The 21,126-nt window shown below is 44.3% G+C and overlaps 2 protein-coding genes across 3 annotated transcripts in view; one reads left to right on the forward strand and one right to left on the reverse strand.

Moving 5' to 3' along the window:
- Nucleotides 1-10,942, reverse strand: part of CASP9 (caspase 9) — a 29,959-nt gene extending 19,017 nt beyond the window's left edge. For both annotated transcript variants that reach the window (XM_057528864.1, XM_007175158.3), the window contains exons 1-2: nucleotides 10,762-10,942; nucleotides 6,840-7,236 (exon numbers count right to left, since the gene is read on the reverse strand). In XM_057528864.1, coding sequence (XP_057384847.1) covers nucleotides 6,840-7,236; nucleotides 10,762-10,893 — 529 coding nt within the window. In that variant the 5' untranslated portion in view covers nucleotides 10,894-10,942. The remainder of the gene's footprint in view (nucleotides 1-6,839; nucleotides 7,237-10,761) is intronic.
- A 2,077-nt stretch (nucleotides 10,943-13,019) lies between these two features.
- Nucleotides 13,020-21,126, forward strand: part of DNAJC16 (DnaJ heat shock protein family (Hsp40) member C16) — a 37,645-nt gene continuing 29,538 nt past the window's right edge. Inside the window, exons 1-4 of the mRNA XM_007174959.2 lie at nucleotides 13,020-13,212; nucleotides 15,039-15,223; nucleotides 19,389-19,455; nucleotides 20,478-20,811. Of these exons, the coding sequence (XP_007175021.1) occupies nucleotides 15,057-15,223; nucleotides 19,389-19,455; nucleotides 20,478-20,811 (568 nt within the window). The 5' untranslated portion in view covers nucleotides 13,020-13,212; nucleotides 15,039-15,056. The remainder of the gene's footprint in view (nucleotides 13,213-15,038; nucleotides 15,224-19,388; nucleotides 19,456-20,477; nucleotides 20,812-21,126) is intronic.

The following is a 21,126-nucleotide window of genomic DNA, read 5'->3' on the forward strand; positions in this document are numbered from 1 at the left end:
GGATTAAAGACTTAAATGTGAGACCTGAAACCATAAAACTCCTTGAAGAAAACACAAGACCTTAACACTGGTCTTGGCAACGACTTTTTGGGATATGACACCAAAAGTACAAGCAACAAAAGCAAAAATCAACAAGTGGAACTACATCAAACTACAAAGCTTCTACACAGCAGAAGAAAAAATCAACAAAATGAAAAGGCAACCTACAAAAGGGGAGAAAATATTTGCAAACCGTATATCTGATAAGGATCGATATCCAAAATATATTAAAAACTCATATAACTCAATAGCAAAAAACCTAAATAATCCAGTTTAAAAATAGGCAGAGGAACTGAATAAATGGCCAACAGGTACATGAAAGTTGCTCAACATCACTAATCTGAGAAATGCACATCAAAACCACAATGAGGGCTTCCCTGGTGGCGCAGTGGTTGAGAATCTGCCTGCCGATGCAGGGGACACGGGTTCGAGCCCTGGTCTGGGAAGATCCCACATGCCGCGGAGCAACTAAGCCCGTGAGCCACAACTACTGAGCCTGCGCGTCTGGAGCCTGTGCTCCGCAACAAGAGAGGCCACGATAGTGAGAGGCCCGCGCACCACAATGAAGAGTGGCCCCCGCTTGCCGCAACTGGAGAAAGCCCTCGCACAGAAACGAAGACCCAACACAGCCAAAAATAAATAAATAAATAAATAATAATTAAGAAAGCAACTTTAAAAAAAAAAACCACAATGAGATATATCTCATACCTATTAGAATGGCTATTATTAAAAAGACAAGAGATAACAAATGTTGGCAAGGATGTGGAGAAAAGGGAACCCTTGTGCACTGTTAGTGGAAATGTATATTGGTACAGCCACTATGGAAAACAGTATGGAGGTTCCTCAGAAAATCAAAAATACTAATACTATATGATCCAGCAATTCCACTTCTGGGTATATATCCAAAATAAATGAAACCAGGATCTTGAAGAGCTATCTGCACCCTCATGTTCACTGCAGCATTATTCACAATAGGCAAGACATGGAAACAACCCAAGTGTCCATGGAAGGATGAATGGATAAAAAATATGGTATATATACAATGGAATATTACTAGGCCACAAGAAAGAAGGAAATTCTGCCTCTTGTGATAACATGGATGGACCCTGAGGGCATTATGCTAAATGAAATAAGTCAAACAGAGAAAGACAAATACTATATGATCTCACTTACATGTGGAATCTAAAAAAGCCAAACTCATAGAAACAGAGAGTAGAATGGTGGTGGCTAGGGGCTGGGGAAATGGGGAGATGTTGGCCAAAGGTACCAACTTCCAATTTTAAGATGAATACATTCTGAAGACCTAATGTAGAGCATAATGACTATATTTAACAGTACTGTATTACATAGTTGGAAGTTGCTAAGCAAGTAAATCTTAAATGTTCTCATGACACATACACAAAAAGTGTTAATTATGTGAGTTAATGGGTGTGTTAAGTAGCCTTATCGTGGTAATCGTTCCATAATATATCCATGTATCAAATCATCACCTTAAGCTTACACAATGTTATACGTCAATTATATCTAAATAAAGCTTGAAAAAATTTTTTTACTTTTTACTTGAAAAAAGAGGGGGACTTCCCTGGCAGTCCAGTGGTTAAGACTCCACGCTTCACTGCAGGGGGCAGGGGTTCAATCCCTGGTCGGGGAACTAAGATCCCGCGTGCTGCATGGCGTGGCCAAAAAAAAAAAAAAAGTAAAAAGTAAAAAAAATAAAAATAAATAAAAAATAAAATAGAAATAAATAAAAATTTTTAAAAGGTACACAAAGCAAAATGGTTGCTCTTGAGAGGTCCATAGGCTACAGGGGCATGTAGAAGGAGTAAACGGACAAAGGTACCAAAAGAAAGAGGTAGGGAAGGCTCCAGGCAGCGGTCACAGCGCTAACAAAGGCAGGGAGGGGTACGAGAGCATGGCATGCTTGGGGACCCTCACAGAGGATGACATGGTCAGATGTACCATTCGTGAAAGCCATTTTTCCTGAAATGACAGCTCCCGTGGCGACAAGAGGCACACATGGACAAGTGTGTGTGCAAAAGAATCAGTCATAGCCTGAGCGTCACGGGGCATGTGCCCATGTCTCCAGCACAAAGAGAAGGGGGGAAGCACATCCTCTCTGCTGCCCAAGGGAAGGAGGGAGGGGCAGATGTCCTAGCGCTGACCCTTGGCAACTCAGAAATCACAGAAGGAAGCCAACCAGCCTGAGTGCTCACCCGAGACAAGGCCCCGTGTGAAGTCCTTTCCAAGAATGGCTTCACTGACTCCTCGGAGCAGGCCTTGCAGCTGCGAAGGACTGTCATTTATCCCCAGCTGCCAGAGGGGAACCGGAGACTCAGAGAGCTTGACTGTTAATAGAAGGTGAACACAGTCACCAGCTCCATGGTGAAGGGGCCAGGAGACCAGGTAGGGCTAAAAAGCCAACTTTCAAGAAAGTTTTAGCCCAGGTAAGTAGGTAGAGAAGGCCAACATGATGGCCAATTTTATGTTTATGTGTCAGCTTGACTGGACTACAGGATGCCCAGATATTTGCTTAAACATTATTTCTGGGTGTGTCTGGGAGGATGTTTCTGGATGAGATGAGCATTTCAATCTCCAGAATGAGTAAACAGATCACCCTCCCCACGGTGGGTGGGCACCATCCAATCCGTTGAGGGCCTGAATGGAACAAAAAGGTGGAGGAAGGGAGAAGTCACTCACTCTCTGCCTGACTTTGAGCTGGTCATGGGTCTTCCGCCCCCAGACTGAAATGTACAGCATCAGCTCTCTGGTTCTCAGGCTTCTGGACTTGGACCAGAAATACACCGTGGGCTTTCCTGGGTCTCTAGGAGAGCAGATTGTGGACCTTTCAGCCTCCACAATCACGTGAGCCAAGTCCTTATAATAAATCTCTTTATACATCCCTATATCTATATTCTGTTTCTCTGGAGAACCCTGACTCATGCAGCCACCAACAGCTCTCCCAGCCCACCCCCTGCAAGCGGTCCTGGCTGAGACAAGCAGTGACAAACAAGGCATCATGTCCAAAACTAAGAAAGTTAATTCCATTCTGAAGGAAAAGGCATTTCCCACCGAACATCAAAAGACAAAGCCACCCACTCTGGTAAGTCCCCCAAAGCACTGTATTCAATTTCTTTGAGGCACTAACCACAGCGGTGATTAAAGACCCAGCTATGCAGGCATGGATTGAATGTCTGACCCTCCCATGTGAAGGCATGGACTCTGCAGCTTTGTTTAATGCTGCAGCCCCAACACCAAGCTGACGCCTAGGTCTCAGCAAGTACTCAGTAAATATCTGAGTGAACTAATGAGTAAATGGCACAAAAACAGGGACAAGAAAGAGAATGAGAGAATTAGTTCTTTATGGGGCAGTAGACGGAGTGGATCTGGACTTTGGAGCCAGAGTCCCTGGGTTCAAATCCCTACTCTACCACTTACCAGCTGCGTGACATTGGACAAGTTATTCAGTCTCGGGGGCTCTACGGTTCCCATCTGTATTATGGGATAAGAGGAGCAACTACCAACCTCACAGGGCTGCGGTGATGCCTCAGTTCATTAGTACATGTGAGGTACATAAAACCCGACACATTTGACAGCTTAATAAAAGTGAGCTTAGCTATGATTATTATTAACACTCATACTCCAGAGCAGTACGTATATACAACCCCCGCACTCTTGACATTTTAAGCCAGATTATTCCTTGTTTGGGGTTTTGTCCTGTGCATTGTAGGATGTTTAGCAGCATCGCTGGCCTCTACCCACTAGATGCCAACAGTACTCACCCACCCTCAGTCGTAACAACCAAGTATGTCTCTAGACATTGCCAAATGTCTCTTGGGGGGAGGGGAGATCGCCCCCCCCCCGCCTTGAGAAACCTTGACCTAGAGCACACTTTCTCATATTAACTTATTAAAGGCTCTGAGAAGTCCAACTGGTGACCTTAATCCTACTCATCCACTGGTATGACTACAGAACTCTTCCTTTGTGGGTCACCATGAAACCTACCTTGGGAAACATTCCTGTGCAGTACTTAGGAGCCTCTGGCCCAGCACCTAAAAGGGACATCCTTCAGCAGATCATGGGTAGATGGGGCAGTCGCTCTATTAAGCCAGGAGACCAAGGCCCAAGTCCTAGCTCTGACCTTGAACTTGCTTTGTGACTGAGTTGTTCTCAGAGCCCAGCTTCCTCCCCTGTAAATGGGGCGTGATAACAGAGGAGCTTGCCCTGTCTACCACTGCACAGAGTTGTTCTGATGACCTGAAAAAGCACTGTGTATCAATATATACATTTTAAAGTGATCTTATTATTGTTATTATCATTTACCCTTCAGATTTAAGCTCCCACTGGGAAAAAATATTCACAACAAACAGGAAATAAAATAACTCACACAAGACCAGGAAGCTTTAAGTCAAGACTGTTGGCCCTAAATGACTCAAACTGACATTTCCCCGAACAAGATAGCAACAGTTGGACTTTGTATTTTGCCTCCCTCCCTAATGGTGGAATAATAATGCACATGAACAATTCCAGAACTGGTCTTCTTCCCCAGACCCTCAGTATGTATGTTGTTTCTCTGCGTTAATGAGTCATCCAAAATCATGCAGTTATTCAGCACAGAAAACAGATACCACTTTTTGCCCATCACATAGGAAAAAATGTTAATACTCATTGTTGGCAAGAGTGTGCGAAAATGGTCTCCTTCACTCACGGTTGGTGTGATTATAAAATGGCATGTTTTTGAAGTCCAAGTTGGCAGCATCTATCAGATGGGAACATGTACACTTTAACCCAGCAATTCCATTTCTAGAAACGTATCCCCAGTCGGAGATACATGAACATGCAAGGCCACTGCAGAAACAACACAAATGTCCATTAACAGAGGGTGGATAAATGAAATAGAGCACAAAGTACATGTGAGACCATACAGCGGAGCAGACAGTGGAGAAGCCTGGACTGCAGTCCTGTTTCCACATCTCACTAACTATGTGATTTGGGGCAAGTCATTTCTCAACCTGTCACTCACTTTGCTCAACAGTAAACTGGGGAGTTCCCTGGCGGTCCAGTGCTAGGACTCTGCACTTTCACTGCCATGGCCTGGGTTCAATCCCTGGTGGGGGAACTAAGATCCTGCAAGCCGAGCGACGCGGCCAAAAAACATAAACAAAACAAAACAAAACAAACAGTAAATTGGGAAAACTGTAGCACCTACCTTACAAGAGAGTTGGTAAGATTAAATTAAATCATTTATTGAGGGGACTTCCCTGGTGGCGCAGTGGTTAAGAATCCTCCTGCCAATGCAGGCGACACGGGATCAAGCCCTGGTCCGGGAAGATCCCACATGCTGCGGAGCAACTAGGCCAGTGCTCCACAACTACTCAGCCTGCGCTCTAGAGCCCGCGAACCACAACTACTGAGCCCAAGTGCCACAACTACTGAAGCCCGCACGCCTAGAGCCCGTGCTCCCCAACACAGAGAAGCCACCACAATGAGAAGCCCGAGCACCGCAACAAAGAGTAGTCCCCGCCCACCACAACTAGAGAAAGCCCACGTGCAGCAACGAAGACCCAACACAGCCAAAAATAAATAAATAAATAAATATAATAAATCATTTATTGAGCACTCCAAACAGTGCCTTGCAAAAAGTAAGCACTTAGTAAGGTTAACCATTACTACTATTATTATTATTAGCATCCATGCAATGGCCCACTAGGCATCCATGAAAAAGGATGTGCTGGATCTCCATGTGCTGCCATGGAAACGAAGCCCTAACAAAAAACCACATGTCCATCAACAAGAGATGGTTAAATAAATTGTGGATGATTCAGAATAAGAACTACCTTGTAATGAAAAAGAACTAACTACTGATATGCACAACCACATGAATGAATTTCACAAACATAATGATGGCAAGAAAAGCCAGACTCAAAGAGTACACACGATTTCATTTATATTGAAGTTCAAGGACAAGCAAAAGGGATCTATGACAACGGAGCTCAGAATAGTGATTCCCTTGGATGGGGTAAGAGTGGGAATAGACTGGAAAGAGGTACAAGAGAGTGTTATAGGACACCAGAATGTTCTATGTCTGTTTTTTGTTTTGTTTTGTTTAAATTCCTTAAGTAGAAAATGCAATTTTTTTTATTTAATTTTATTTTTTTAATACAGCAGGTTCTTATTAGTTACCTATTTTACACATATTAGTGTATATATGTCAATCCCAATCTCCCAATTCATCTCACCACCACAACCCCCCACCACCCCCATAGAATGTTCTATGTCTTCATGATCTGGGGTTTGGTTACCTGTGTGTACACATAGGTAAAAATCATCCAGCTGCACTCTTTGGATTTCTGCATTTTACCGGATGCAGCTTTGTGACCTTGGGTGATGATTTAACCTCCCTGAGCCTCAGTTTCCCGTGCCTTGCACGGTTGTTGTGAGGGAAGGAGGTAAGGGTATGTACGGTGCCTGCTTGGGGCAGACTCTTAACAGGCAGCTGCCTCCCTCCTGCCCCAGGCCTGGGCTAGTCCACACCACCCACCTGGACCCAAAGGCAAATCCTAAACAACAGCTTGATCTGGAAATACTGATCAAAACCTGCAACATCCAAAACAGACTTCAACACGTGCTTTTCAGAGCAGGGGCTCTCCTGAAGACCTACCAGAACAGTCCACCCATCCCCTACGAGTACTCAGAAAGACAACACCAAAATTAAATTAAACCTCACCTTACCCAGCTGTACCACTGGTCACTCCTCAATGACCGCTCAGTACACCCACCCACCACCCACTCTTGGTACTCACGGATTTCACTGAATCCTCCAGAACCAACGTCCACTGGCCTGGGTGCCTCTGGTCTGAGAACCTCGGGCCTGAGCTTGGCTGGCCAGAGCTCCTCAGGCCCCAGCACCACTGGAGCGAGTTTTCCTTGGCTCGGCTGCGATGGATCCTGCTTCGCCACTCTCAGCTCCTCTGGTTTGAGGCTCACTGGTCCGAGCACCACAGGCTTGAGGTCCAGGGTTCTGATGGCTTCTGGATCCTGCTTTGCTGCTTGTCTACTGGTTCTCAGTAACGAAGCCAGCGTGTCCTGGCCTGTGTCCTCTAAGCAGGAGATGAACAAAGGAAGGGCCTGACTCCCTCGGGTCTCTAGATCTATGATCAGCTGCCTGGCCTGATCTCGCCGAGACCCAGAGCCTGCCCGCTGTTTGGAAAGAAAGACATGGCACTATTAGCCACGTGCCTTCCTGTGAATCTCACCCTGTCCCCCCATTCCCCATCTACCTAAGTCTAAACAATCAGGTGCCTCCGCAAACATTGAGCCTGTAGTTGCACTGAGCGTGTGCCACCTGCCAGTCTTTATCTCTTCAATCAGTACGTTGGCGGTGTCTGCGGTGTGCCCAGCACTGTGCCAAGTGCTGAAAATGCAGCAGCAAAGCGTCGCAGTCTTCAGGGACCAAACGTCTAGCGGGGGATGTGAACAGACACATCAACGACACAGCAAAGAGAGAAGTGCCAGAAGGGAAAGCACATGGGGCTGGAAGGGTACAGGGGCATTCAACTCAGCCTTGGGGCATCAGGGAAGCCTCCAGGAGGGGCTATCTTAGCTGAGACCCCAGGGAACATTAGGAAGTGAGTAGTGAATTCAGAGAAATGAGACACATAAGGGGGGAGACAGAGAGAGGAGACCTCTGCACCATTGTGTCAAGAAAGCTGTGGAAGCCACTGAAGAGTTTTAAGAAGGGAGTGACGGGGACTTTCCTGGTGCGCCAGTGGCTAAGGCTCCGCGCTCCCAACGCAGGGGGCCCAGGTTCGATCTCTGGTCAGGGAACTAGATCCCACATGCCACAACTAGGAGTTCGCATGTTGCAACTAAAAGTTCCCGCAAGCCGCGATGAAGATCCGAAGTGACAAAACTAAGACCCGGCGCAGCCAAATAAATAAACAAATAAAAAGAAGGGAGTGACAGAGTCAGATGCCTTTTTAAAAATCATCCTGGGACTTCCCTGGTGGCGCAGTGGTTAAGAATCCGCCTGCCCATGCAGGGGACACAGGTTCAATCCCTGGTCCAGGAAGATTCCACATGTTGCGGAGCAACTAAGCCCAAGTGCCACAACTACTGAGCCTGCGCTCTAGAGCCCACGAGCAACAACTACTGAGCCGGCGTGCCACAACTACTGAAGCCCGCGTGCCTAGAGCCCGTGCTCCGCAACAAGAGAAGCCACCGCAATGAGAAACCCGTGCACTGCAATGAAGAGTAGCCCCCGCTTGCCGCAACTAGAGAAAGCCCGCACGCAGCAACAAAGACCTGTCACAGACAAAAATAAATAAATAAATTTATTTAAAAATTAAAAATAAATAAATAATAAAAATTTAAAAATCATTCTGGGGGCAGGGTGGACCATGGCAGGGAGTGGGCCATAGCCAAGTCAGGTGGTGGCAGAGACTTTGCAGCTGGAATGGAGAAAAGCGAGAGGACATACCAGAGAAAGAAGGAGTGGAAATTGACAAGACTTGGGCATTGATTGGGTAGACTGTGAAGTTGCAGGAATGGTCCAGGTTGACAGGTGTCAGGATGGTGGTACCAGACAACGAGACTGGGGATCTGGTTATCTGCTGGTCGTCCTTTGAGGCCCAGCTCTGGGCAAGTTCCACAGGGATAAGACACCACCCTGTCCTCAAATATCCTACAGCAGCGTGGTCCAAGAGAACTTTCCATGATAATGGAAAGGTTCTTTATCTGTGCTGTCCAATATGGCAGCCATCAGCCACACGTGGCTACTGAGAACTTGGGTCATATGACTGAGGAGCTGCATTTTTTGTTCAGTTTTAATTACTTCATATTTACATTTAAATAGCCACATGTGGTTAACGGCTCCTATATTGAATAGCACAGACCTATAGTATCATTGAGAAGGTAATTCTCACTAGCAAAGTTAGCTGCATGCCTACTTCTCTGCAAGTAAATGGTGGTGTTTTGGTTTCTCTCAACATTTACTGAACACTCACAGACACTGTGTTAAATGCATCATTTCATTTAGTCCTCCTCAACAACCTTAAGGGGTTAAATTACAATTATCCCCACCTTATGGACGAGAGAAACTGAGTCTAAGAAAGGTGCTGCAAGTTGCTAATATGTAACAAAGCCAGGATGACAGCCCAGATCCATGTGGTTCCGCCATACTAGGGGTGGTAAAATGGTGGCCCATTGTTCATAAGACATTCTCTAAAAATTCCGAATTTGTTGCTAACATTTTTTTTTTATATTGGAGTATAGTTGATTAACAACGTTGTGTTAGTTTCAGGTGTACAGCAAAGTGATTCTGCTATACATATACAAGTATCTATTCTTTTTCAAATTCTTTTCCCCTTTAGGTTATTACAGAATATTGAGAAGAGTTCCCTGTGCTATTTTTGCTAACATTTAAAATCAGGGAACTCGACATCGGAATCAAGATTTCCAGCTTCTCGGGAATTCCCTGGTGGTCCAGTGGTTAAGACTCCGCGCTTTCACTGCCAAGGGCCTGGGTTTGATCCCTGATCAGGGAACTAAGATTCCACAAGCCACACAGCGCAGCCAAAAAAACAAAACAAAACAAAACCCTAACCTGGCAACACTGGGCCAGCATTCTGGTATGACCATACTCATCTGGAGCTGGGGGGCAGGGCAGAGGCTGCCCGCTCTAGTGCCCACCCATTGGGCCTCCGAGGACATTCGCGTTTATGACTTCTGTCAATGTACCTGATGGCAAGGGTATGGCCTCAAGTCATTTCCACTCCTCAGTACACAGCAGATGCTCATAAAACTTCTTTTAATATTATTATTCATTGGCAATTTTCCATATGATATTTATCCTATTAAAGACTTCCTCACTGGATCAGGCCAAGTTCCTGGATGATGCAGAAACTGGCCTGCAAGCAGCCCACAGGGCACTGTGCAAGGGCCTCTAGGAAGCCACACACTCCCACTGTATCTTGTGGTAAAAAATACCTCCTGTTCCCTCCTGACCTCACAGGCCTGTGGTGAGAGTCAAATAAGACAAAGACATGACAGTGCTTTTAAAGAGAACCTCAAATGTTTGACTTTATTATTCTCGTCATTACCTGCAGTAGGCCCCTCATCTCCAAACCCCTTAGAAAACATAATCGTTAACTCATGAGGGGCTGGCCAAGGAGGACACGGCACAGCCAGCTACCATATGACGTGCCCTCACTCTGTGCCTGAGACTTTACTGTTTCACACCCGTTGTCTCTTTTAGCCCTCAGGGCAATACTGCTGTTGTCCCCACTTCACAGCCCAGGACACTGCGGATCGAAGAGGATACAGTGTCAGGCAGTCTGACCTCCCAAGTGGGTTTCCTGAACCTCCACGTTAGAGGAGGAAAAAACAGTACACCGCTGCAGCAGCTAACGGTGTACTCTGATGGTGCAGGGCGTGGAATCGCTTTAGCAAGCCCTCGAAAAGGTGTTTGGGGTTGTTCGGTTCCTCTGGGCAATTTAGTGAGCTCGACGCCCTGCGGGAAAACGGGGTTCCCTGACAATGGTTCCCCAAAGGGAGCGGGTACTGCGTGGCACAGACGCGAGAGGAGAGGGCGGGAGCTCGGCCATTAAGTCACAGTGTGGCTTCAGCAACCCTCTCCGCGCGGCCTCGCTGTCCCCATCTGTGACCTGAAGTGTGCGCGACGCGGGAAGCTGGGGGCGCCGGCTGGGGGTGGGGTGGGGGCCGCACCTGGATGTCCTCGATCATGTCGGGGGTGAAGAGCTCGCGATTCAGCAGAGCGTCCCAGAGGGCGGCCACCTGCAGCTCGCCGACCAGCCGCACCCGGCACCGCCGGAGGAGCCGCCGGTCCGCCTCGTCCATGTCGGGCAGACGGCAGAAACCCCAGCCGCCTCTGACCGCTTCCGGGTTTCGGCCGCCGAGCCCCGCCCTCTCCCCAGGACCTGCCCCGGGACCTGCCACCGCGTTTCGCCCCGCCCCCATCTCCCCACGCCCCTGGGTCCCGCCCCCAGACACCGCCCCCGAAACCCATCCCCGCGTTACTGCACCGCCCCCAGGCCCCGCCCCCTCACTACCTCTAGCCCATTCGGCTCCGTCCCCGCGCCCCGCCGCGCCCGCAGGGCGCGACCCGCTCCCAGGACACACCCGCGAATCTCCGTCACGGGCCCCTGCCGGAATTGATTACTACTTCGCTTTCGCAGAGACTCGGAGTGGTTTACTCTTGTAGTAAGAGAGACTGTCATGCCTGGAGCCATGGTCTGTCCCGCCCCATTCGACCCCCTCCCGGGCATGATTCCCCTCTAGCCCCCTGCCCTGCCCCCAGTGAAACCATAAGTCTCCGCCCCGTGCCCAGATATCCTGGTTTACTTTGCCAAACTTGTCTCATGCAACCAAGCCCACCTTTTATAGGTCTCCCATTCCCCTCTTCCCTCCCTCCCACCCTAGCACCTCCCACAAAGAAAATAACCGGCAGAAACCTTGTCCTCTGAACAATGTTTGTACGGCTCATTTCCTCATTTCAAAAATTGCTCCTATGTCAACAATATTTCAATAAAAAAAAACATTGTGCTAGCCACTTTACATTGTATTACCTCACTTCTCCCTGACTACAATCCTACCAGGGTGATAGTCTTTTGCTCCATTTTCCAGATGTGGACGCTGGGGCTGTAGGAAGTGAAGTCACTGTTCAAGATCACAGAGGTAGTAAGTGGCAGAGGCGGGTAGGATTTAAACCCGAGCCCAACTCAAAGTCCACACACAACCGGGAATCCACTTTAGAATGTATTCTCTTGAGCAGCGAAACCTCAGCCCCATTCATTCATTTATTCCACGAATATTTATTGATATCCTATCTGTGCCAAGGTCTGTAGAGGCACCAAGAATATAGAGACAAACAAAACAGACTTTAAAAGGCCTGCTTTTATTTATTTTAGTCTGTGTCGGGTCTTTGTTGCTGCGCGCGGGCTTCTCTAGTTGCAGCGAGCAGGGGCTACTCTGTTGCGGTGCGCGGGCTTCTCATTTCGGTGGCTTCTCTTGTTGCGGAGCACAGGCTCTAGGCGTGTGGGCTCTAGGGCTCATGGGCTTCAGCAGTTGTGGCGCGCGGGCTCTAGCGCGCAAGCTCAGTAGTTGTGGCGCATGGACTTAGTTCTTCCGCGTCGTGTGGGATCTTCCCACACCAGGGGTCAAACCTGTGTCCCCTGCATTGGCAGGTGGATTCTTAACCACTGCACCACCAGGGAAGTCCAAAAAGCCCTTCTTTTAGGTGCTTACATTCCAGTGGGAGGAGACAGATTATAAACAATATAAATAAATAAAAGATACAGTATGTTAGATAGTGATAAATGCAAAGGAGATAAGACTAAATAAGCAGAGCAGGAGGACATGAAATCTCTTTCTTTATATCCCCAAGGAACTTATGTCATTAGCTCAATGAAAGTTTACCTCACTCACTTGTGCCTCTCCTCCACCGCCCCCACCAGCATCACCATACACATATCCCTTTCCCGTGCTTAGGACAGGACCTTGTACATTCTAGAGTGGAGATTGCTTTTTGGTATATAGGATTAGGAGTCCTGGATTCTAAGCCTTGGGCAAGTCCCTGCCCGTCTCTGGGTCTCAGTCTCCCCCATCAGGATACGGTGGAGTTGGACTAGAAACGATCCCTAAGGTCCCTTCCAGCTTTGACGCTCTAGGATTCTATGAATAGGGTTAAAGAGAATAGGGACCAGCGACTGCTTCCCCACCCCAGCAACTGTTGCTAGACAAGGGCCATCTCCTGGTAGAAGTGGAAACTCCTCCCTGGATAGGGGAGGTGTTTTGGCATCCCATCATGCATCGCGACTTCGCCTCGCTAGGAGGCACGTTTTAGCCTCTTTGGTCGCCACCATCCTTTTGGATCCAGCGGGAGCGCGAGCCTCGTTCCTATGACAACCACGCCAGGTCCACGCGCAGACGGCGGGTGGCAAGGGTCAAAACAGATTCTCAAAGTTGAAGCCCTCGAACTGTTCAGTCCGCGCCTTTGGTGCGCCGGGCCTTTAAGTATCACGTGACTGCCCTCCGGCTTGTCCCTCCTCTTTCCCCTCCCCAGGACCCGGCGAGCGCTGGTGTGGAGCGGAGGCTCTCGGCCCCGCGGAGTAACTGGAGCACGGACCCTGCAGCAGGTTAGGACGGTGCCCTTTCCAGGTAACTACTTCCCGGCGTGACGCGCGGAGCCGCAGATGCGGCGGGACCGGGCGGGCTCAGGGATCTCCCGTCAGTTCCTTCTCGTTCCCGGTCCCCTCTGGGCCCGGGGGGAACCCGGAGCCGATAGGGCCTGGCCCAGGGTTCTCTGGGGCGGCGAGGGATGCGGCTGTCTCCTGGAGGGTTGCGACCTCCGGGGAGAGCTCGAGGCGGGGCCGAAGCTCTGGGACCGGCTGCCTGGTCCGGGGGATACTGCCCGAGGGCGATAGCCTACCTGTTGGGCAGGTTGTTTCCTGCCTTGAGGCCGGCACCGTCGAGCTGTCAGCAAAAGAACACAGCGCCCCGGCACTTGGGCCCTCTAAGTGGAGGCGACTGACACAGTTGAATAAGGCAGTGGTTGCACTGCATGGTAGAAGAAATAATGGCAGTAAATACCGCTTATTGGCTGCTGACCCCGTGCTCAGTAACTCCTTTACATACGTTTAACTCCCATTTTGATCCTTTCAAGGTGGTATTATTTACCCCCATTTTATGAATGAGGACATGAGGCTTAGCAAGTTTTAAGTAATTTGTCCAAGGTCATAAAGTGGTAGAGGACAGATCCCAATGTTAGTCTGATTACGGAGTCCATGTGCTTAATTAGTAGCTACATCACCTTCTCAATTTTTAGCGTGCTGTATGTGTTTTGTAAGAGAATAGGTTATAGATTGCCTTTACAAAGAAGAAACTGGTTTGTTTAGGACTTTATTCAGCATGCTTGCAGTCCTAAACAGTGGCCATCAGATTAGTCAATTTCTTGAGGATTTAGACTCCCACTTGTCAAAATCCACAATGTTACAGCTTTGCTTCCCTTAGGTAAGATGTCACATTAGATACTTGATTCTTAATATTTTAGTGATTTGTGAGAAACCAAGATAAATATGGCCCTTGAAAAATCATTGTGTGATATCACAAAGATCATACTCCTGGAGTGTAAATGTCCCTGCAGTACAGCACTACCTTGTTCATTAACCAGTCAGGATTATTTCCAAAATCCACAGTGAATTCAGTCACTACACTCACCAGAGTTGGAGCTTTAACATTTGAAGACCGTGCCTGGTCTACGATCTTTGCCATTAATCCCCCTTCACGTGGCAAACTAAAATTTTTCTCACCACTTTTTTTCATCTGAGGTCTCCATTTATAATGACAGTATTGCTAGTGATTAAAGAACAGCTTCTTATTTTCTTGTTTGAATGGGCATGGTGAGAAAGAATAGAATTGGGGCACACAAAGTTGTAACTGCAGTTTTTTTTAGAGTATTTCACTTTCATTCTTATACTTATTTAACTCCCAAGAACATCACAACTATCTCATTTTGTAGTTTTGCACATGGTAAATCTTAAGATTTCATGAATTTGTTTAGCATGTGCTCAGTGAGGTATTCTCTAACCACATATTTTAAGTTTAAACTTTTATTGTCAGAATAAGTGAAATAGTGTATTTGAGATGCAGTTGCCTTGATTTCCCTGTGTATGTTTTCCCACGTTTGCTTATTATTTCTTCTTCTCATTCGTTTTCAGTCATTTCTGAAGCTTTTCTAATACAAGGATTTTTGGAGAGTTGCTATTCTTATTGCTCATCTCTTCATCTATAATAGTTCTTATTTGTGATATTCAAAAACAGTAGCAAGATTGTTCATTTAAGAAGATGTGGTCAAACAGCTTGGCACTTCTCCTGCAAAGTATCTTTTGTTTTGTTTTTCATCTGTATATCTTATACCTCTACCTAGAAAGCAAGACTCTCCAGATTTCTACCACTAAAACTTACTGCCTCTTCAATCATTTCAGCTCTGGAAAGGAAGAGAAATGGAAGTGAAAAAGTTGAGCATTTCCTGGCAGTTCTTGATAGTTCTGGTTCTGATCCTGCAAATTCTGTCTGCGTTGGATTTTGACCCATACAGAGTCCTAGGGGTCAGCCGAACAGCCAGTCAGGCTGATATTAAAAAGGCTTATAAGAAGCTCGCCCGGGAATGGTAGGTGAAACAAAGAAATAGCAGTTTAAAATAAGCTAAGCAGTTTTAGCAGGAGAATGAAGCCTAAATTATGGTTAGCTTTTATTTGTCTCTGTTTCTATGTTCATTAAATATATAATATATATTTGTCTAACGTATTTTATGTGGGAGGACTTATATTCATATGATTCTAGAATTTTTAGTGATGAGATCCAAAGCCTCTGTTACTATGAAACCCCCTGTTAGGAATTCTGTGGCTTAAAGAATTGCCTTGATACTGTTCACTTATTTAATGTTAAAGTAAGTAGGCGGAAACTTTAATAAACATATGTTTTTAATATATATTATATAAATTATATATATATATAATATAGTCAAGAGTGGATAAGCTGCCCTCCCCGTGATTCATAAAGTAACTCTTTATGAGTGCCATCGCTAAAGGGAACACTATTCAGTCCTATTGTCTAGATTATTAATTTTTAAGCTTTCAAAAAAATTTTACAGTAAGAGCTTTTTGCCCTCAATTTAGTAAGAATATTCAGGAACTGAGTACATTACTTTAAAAAATTATCACATAGAAAAATCTTAATTTTACCTGTAGATATTGTATATGCTAGGGAATAAGCAAGTGTTTGTGATTTAGCAGGATAGCAGTAAATTTAAAACTTATTTTGGACAAACATCATCGGTTTCTTCCACCAATGCCTTGGACATGACAAAGTAGAAGCGCTAGGTTATATAGCTGGAGGGGAGCAGCCGGAGGAGGAAAGGATGGTGAGGACACAGGTGACTAAAGCTGGGTGAACCAACCAGAAGTAAGGAAAGACAGTTTGGGATGGGAGCCATCATCAAGTACCTACTGCATGCTACGCTCCAGGTTCTATGCTGTTTATCTCATTTAAACCTTATAATTACCCTTTGAGGGCGGATATTGCTGTCCCTGTTTTTCGGGTGAGGAACTAGGCTCACAGTTGGTTAAGTCTGTATTACCTGTGGGTTCCATAGGTTGACCTTCCGCACCAGCAGGTAGTTTATTGCTGTTTTCTTTTTTAATCACTTACGCATCTGGGCAGAAGTGAGAGTGAGTGGGTTAGTGTCTGGGTGGGTAGGAAGTTATGCAGGAGCAAAGCTGCCACGTGCAGATGACACCGCAGGCTGTGTATGACTCGTGCCTGACACCATTTTTCTTCAGTGAGAGATGCGTCTTAGTATTCAGTTGGTTGCAGTAAAAGTGAAAGATAGTATAAAATATACTTTTGAATGTTTTGAATATGTAACTATCTTAGACCATATTCATATCATGAGGAACCCAGAATTGGATACTAAAAACACAATCTCTGATTATGCATGGCCTCTTTCCAGGGACTCTACAGCCAAGTTGCTTTCTTTTCTACATCATTTCAGACTCTTGCCTCGTTGTATTTAAAGCAAAATACATAAATCTGCAATTCATAAGGTAACAACATTCTTTTAGACACAGTATGGCCTTTTAATTAATTCACAAGGTAGCAATATTCTTTTGGACAGGATATGGCCTTTGACAAAATTTGAAAGCAGAAATGATAGCTTGGTTATGTGGGATCTATTAAAATGTACAGCTTTGACTTTTCTATCTTACAGAGCTAAAAAAAGGGTGTTATGATATTAATTAAATAAATCATATGCTTCTCCTCCTTAATTAGAGTCTCTCTAGGCATAATATGTCACCATAGAAATAAATAAACTATCATCCAATGAAAGTCTAAAATTTTACTTTACCTTTGTATTTTCACTGTACTATTATTTTCTGCTGTTTTGGCTCTGGCAGCATTTTATCAATGAAACAGTTGGTTTCATTTCATAATGGTTTCATATACAGTTGGCCCTTGAACAACATGGGTTTGAACTGTGCAGTTCAGTTGAGCCCCATGTTGCTCAAGGGTCAGCTGTACACTGACATAGCAGTTTCCCAGTTTGACTTTTCAGAATGAGCTATCACAGTGGGGAATGGTTAATTATTGAATTGGATTTGTAACCTTCCTCTGCTGTTTTACCACTTAATAATAATATTTCTTACATTGCTCAAGAGCTTTCCCTTTGCTTGGTGAAACCTTTCTCTTTTTTTTTTTTTTGAGAGTTTTATTTGGCAAGAATTTTTAGGACTTCAAGCCCAAGAGGCAGCATCTCAAGTCATCGTGAGAGAACTGCTCGGAGGAGGCGATGGGGGAGCTAGGATATATAGAGGTTTTGCAACAAAGGGCAGGTAGTCCAGAAACCGTGTTAAATTCCTTTTTATCTCAGAAAAACTGTTTCTCTCCCAATAATTAAGTTTTATTATAGGTACTTTTCTTTTGTCATCTACACTGGCAGAATAACTCCTCCCACCCCAAGAAAAAGGCATCATAAAATTTGATTTGAAGCAAATGGGTGTAATGTAGTCAGTCAGCTCAACAGTAATTGATTTGTCTGATACTTTCCTATATTACTTTTTCTACCTTCATTTTTATTCCCTTAAAGGTAGCGCTAGACAACAGTAGATGCCAAGTGCAGTATTTTCTTCACTTTGAAATTTAAAGGGTGTGTATAATATTGTAGTCTGTGAAATGTTTCATATACACTGAAAATAGCATTGGATGGTACTTTCCTAGAGCTGAATTTATCCTTTTCTAAATGTTTTCAACTTTGTGGTATCTTCCTATAATAAGGAAAACATTCCTTATAAGCTAAAACCGTCTTATGGTATCCTCCTTGTTCTTGGGCCTTAGTTTCCTCTGTTTCAGGATCTGTGGTTTTAACCCAGCTCTCAATAGGGTGTCTTTGGTTCGGTCTCCTCAAAAGCTCCTTCCTACCCTTCCCTTCTCCCATTACAGAGCTCTGTATGTTAAATCTTCATTTGTGCAATTGCATAATTTTTATCTTCTCAGCCTTTGGCCTAAGTTTGAATATTGAAAGCACTTTCTTTTTTTTCCATTCATCCAGAAACATACTTTGGAACCACCATCTTGTTTCCTTAAGTCATTATTTTCATTGACATCTAGCTGAGATTTTTTCCCTACTAATATTCTTAACAGGATTAAATATTTAAGGGAGGAATGATGTCTAAATTCAACAGCCAATAATTTGAAGCTTTTTTATTTTTAGAGAAGTCAGAATATTGGTATAATTCATTCAGACATGTTCCTGCTAGAATAAGTTGGTCAAGTTATAAATTTTTTTTATTCCGATGTACTTGGTGACGTTTTTAGTTGTCATTTGCTTCCCAGTGGATTGTTTATTTCCAGAACCTTTGCTAGAGGAAATGTACTAGAAGTTAGCAGAAGTTATTACAAAAAAATAAGCTCTGTAATAGAATCTCTTAATAAAATGAACATTGAAAAATCAGTTGGTATAAAACACTGATTTAGATCTTAGGCGGTTCTAAGGAAATAAAACCCAGCCCCTACTTTCCAAAACTTTAGAATCCCCAAAGCTGAAATTGGTACAAATACAAGAAGATTACAGAATAATATATGGCAGCAAGATGGATACAGTTAATTGCCAGCTGTGTATAATAGCAAATATTAGTTCCAATATTAGTTGAAATCACTTTGTGTAAACTAGATTTTTCTCACATTTTAAAACATGTGGCCTTGTAATTATTATGCATTTGTAAGTAGTCAGTCAGGCAGATGGGATAACCAGGGGAAGAGTGAAAACTAAAATGTTCTAATTTGAACATCAGCAGCAAGATACCATTTGGAACATGGTTGTTACTAAACAAATTCATGGAGTGTCCTAAAAACTGTTTGCTTTGTCTACCTGAGTTGTCAGAAGAAATACCTACATTGATATCATTCTAACATTGGGATGAAATGCTGCCATCCTGGGGAAAGAAGTTGGTTCTTACGGATAAGTGACTTTGACCTTGAGCTCCAGCAGTGTTTGGGAGCAGTGTAAAGACAGATACATATCCCACTCTTCCTCAGTGAGAGCCTGGAGCGCTATCTGGTGCTTTGAAAATGTGCCCAGCTGAAGCGATTTGGGAAGAAATGGCCTGTTTCACAGTTTCATTTACTATAGTCACGTGAAGCAACTAATTGCTTCTCCCATTTTTAAGAAACTGTCCTAACAAAATGCCCTTCCGTTTGCCTCTGTGTATATGAAGATGTTAATTGACCATGTATAGAACATTAAATCCATCCTCACTGCCTGCCCGTTTGTGTTTCAGGCATCCTGACAAAAACAAAGATCCTGGAGCAGAAGACAAGTTCATTCAAATTAGCAAGGCTTACGAGGTATCGTGTCAAACTTTGTGATGTATCTTTTAGCTCTTATAAAATATATCTTAGGTGATCAGTTTTGTAAGGTCCTCTCAGAGAGGGCATGTTCCCCATGCCCTTGACCCCGTTTCTAGGTGATGGTAGAGACAACATATTTGGCCACATCCAATATGTTGAAACTAGTACCTGCACACTCAGCTCTTAGAAAAACTGGCCTATTTTAAAGGCTTTAATTGGAATTTTAGAAGTCACCCTGAACGTATGTCTCTATTTCCTTATATTACATGCTCACTTAGGCAGCACATTTACTAGAAACTTATATTAAAGAATCACAGAACAATTTGCCTATATTTATTAAAGTGAGTTAAGGTTACAAATACATTTAAACACAAGGTTTTTAACAGTTTTCCAACATATCAGCTTAAGTAAGTTGGTCTGGAATATGCAAGAAAGATAAGTCCATGGCTTCCTGATTTGTGTAGGGTAATGCTCTTCCACAGACAGTGCTCAGCTTATAGAATGATGCTTCATCCTAAAACAGGTTCTTGAATTTTAGACTTCAAAGTTACTTCTAAGTAAGACAAAGTCAGCTAACATACAGTCACAGAATTCAATCCTGTGACTACTTTTTGGTGTTCACAGCTTTCCATACCTTCGTTTGAATTACTCCAACCTAGATGGTATGACTGAGTTAACGTTCTCAAGGTTGAGCCCTAGCGATCAAAGTTATGTTAAGTTTCCTTTGCTTTATTGACGTGTTTAGTAGTGTGATAGCTCAGAATCTTTAAAGCCAAGATGATCATGAGTAGCTACACAACTGAAGTATTTTGGTCTTGAAATACTTAATTTTTCTATTAAGAGAAGTGTTTCATGGTATATTGAGTGATTGCATTTAAAACATCTAATTGTGTTGTATCTTTACATTTATTTTTTTCCTATGTCTTCCAAGCTGCTTACAGGAAAAGTCCTTTAGATGATCTCTTTTTTTTTTCTTCGTTTCCCGGATTTCTTATTTTTTTTCCCCCCTTTCTTTATAGATTCTTTCCAATGAAGAAAAGAGATCACATTATGATCACTATGGAGATGCCGGGGAGAACCAGGGCCACCAGAAGCAGCAGCGAGAGTATCGCTTCCGCCATTTCCATGAGAATTTTTATTTTGATGAACCATTTTTTCACTTCCCTTTTAATTCTGAACGGCGAGACTCAATTGATGAAAAGTATTTATTGCACTTTTCACATTATGTGAACGAAGTGGTTCCAGATAGCTTCAAGAAACCCTACCTCATTAAGATCACCTCAGATTGGTGCTTTAGCTGTATCCATATTGAGCCTGTTTGGAAGGAAGTGGTTCAAGAACTGGAAGGGTTGGGTAAGATCATTTTATTCCTTGGAAGATGTTGGTATAGGAGAAGGTGACTTTTACATCTCTTGAATTTTGTGGGATATTTGGGAGAGGGAACAGTTAATGTGACTTCTCTTCACAAATTCATGGTGACTGGTGTTTTCCGGGGACACATTTTCAGAGAGGGGAAATGTGTAAGCCACTTTCATCCTGCGTTACTAACTTGAAGCTTTATCTATATAGTCTCCTAACATCTAGTTGAGGGCCTAATATAGAGGAAAAACTTTAAAATTATTGGTTGAACAAAGCAGCCCTCGAGCACCAGTTTTAATGCTGGTAGGA

The sequence above is a fragment of the Balaenoptera acutorostrata genome, chromosome 1, assembly GCF_949987535.1.
Source record: "Balaenoptera acutorostrata chromosome 1, mBalAcu1.1, whole genome shotgun sequence".
NCBI classification, from domain to species: Eukaryota; Metazoa; Chordata; class Mammalia; order Artiodactyla; family Balaenopteridae; genus Balaenoptera; species Balaenoptera acutorostrata.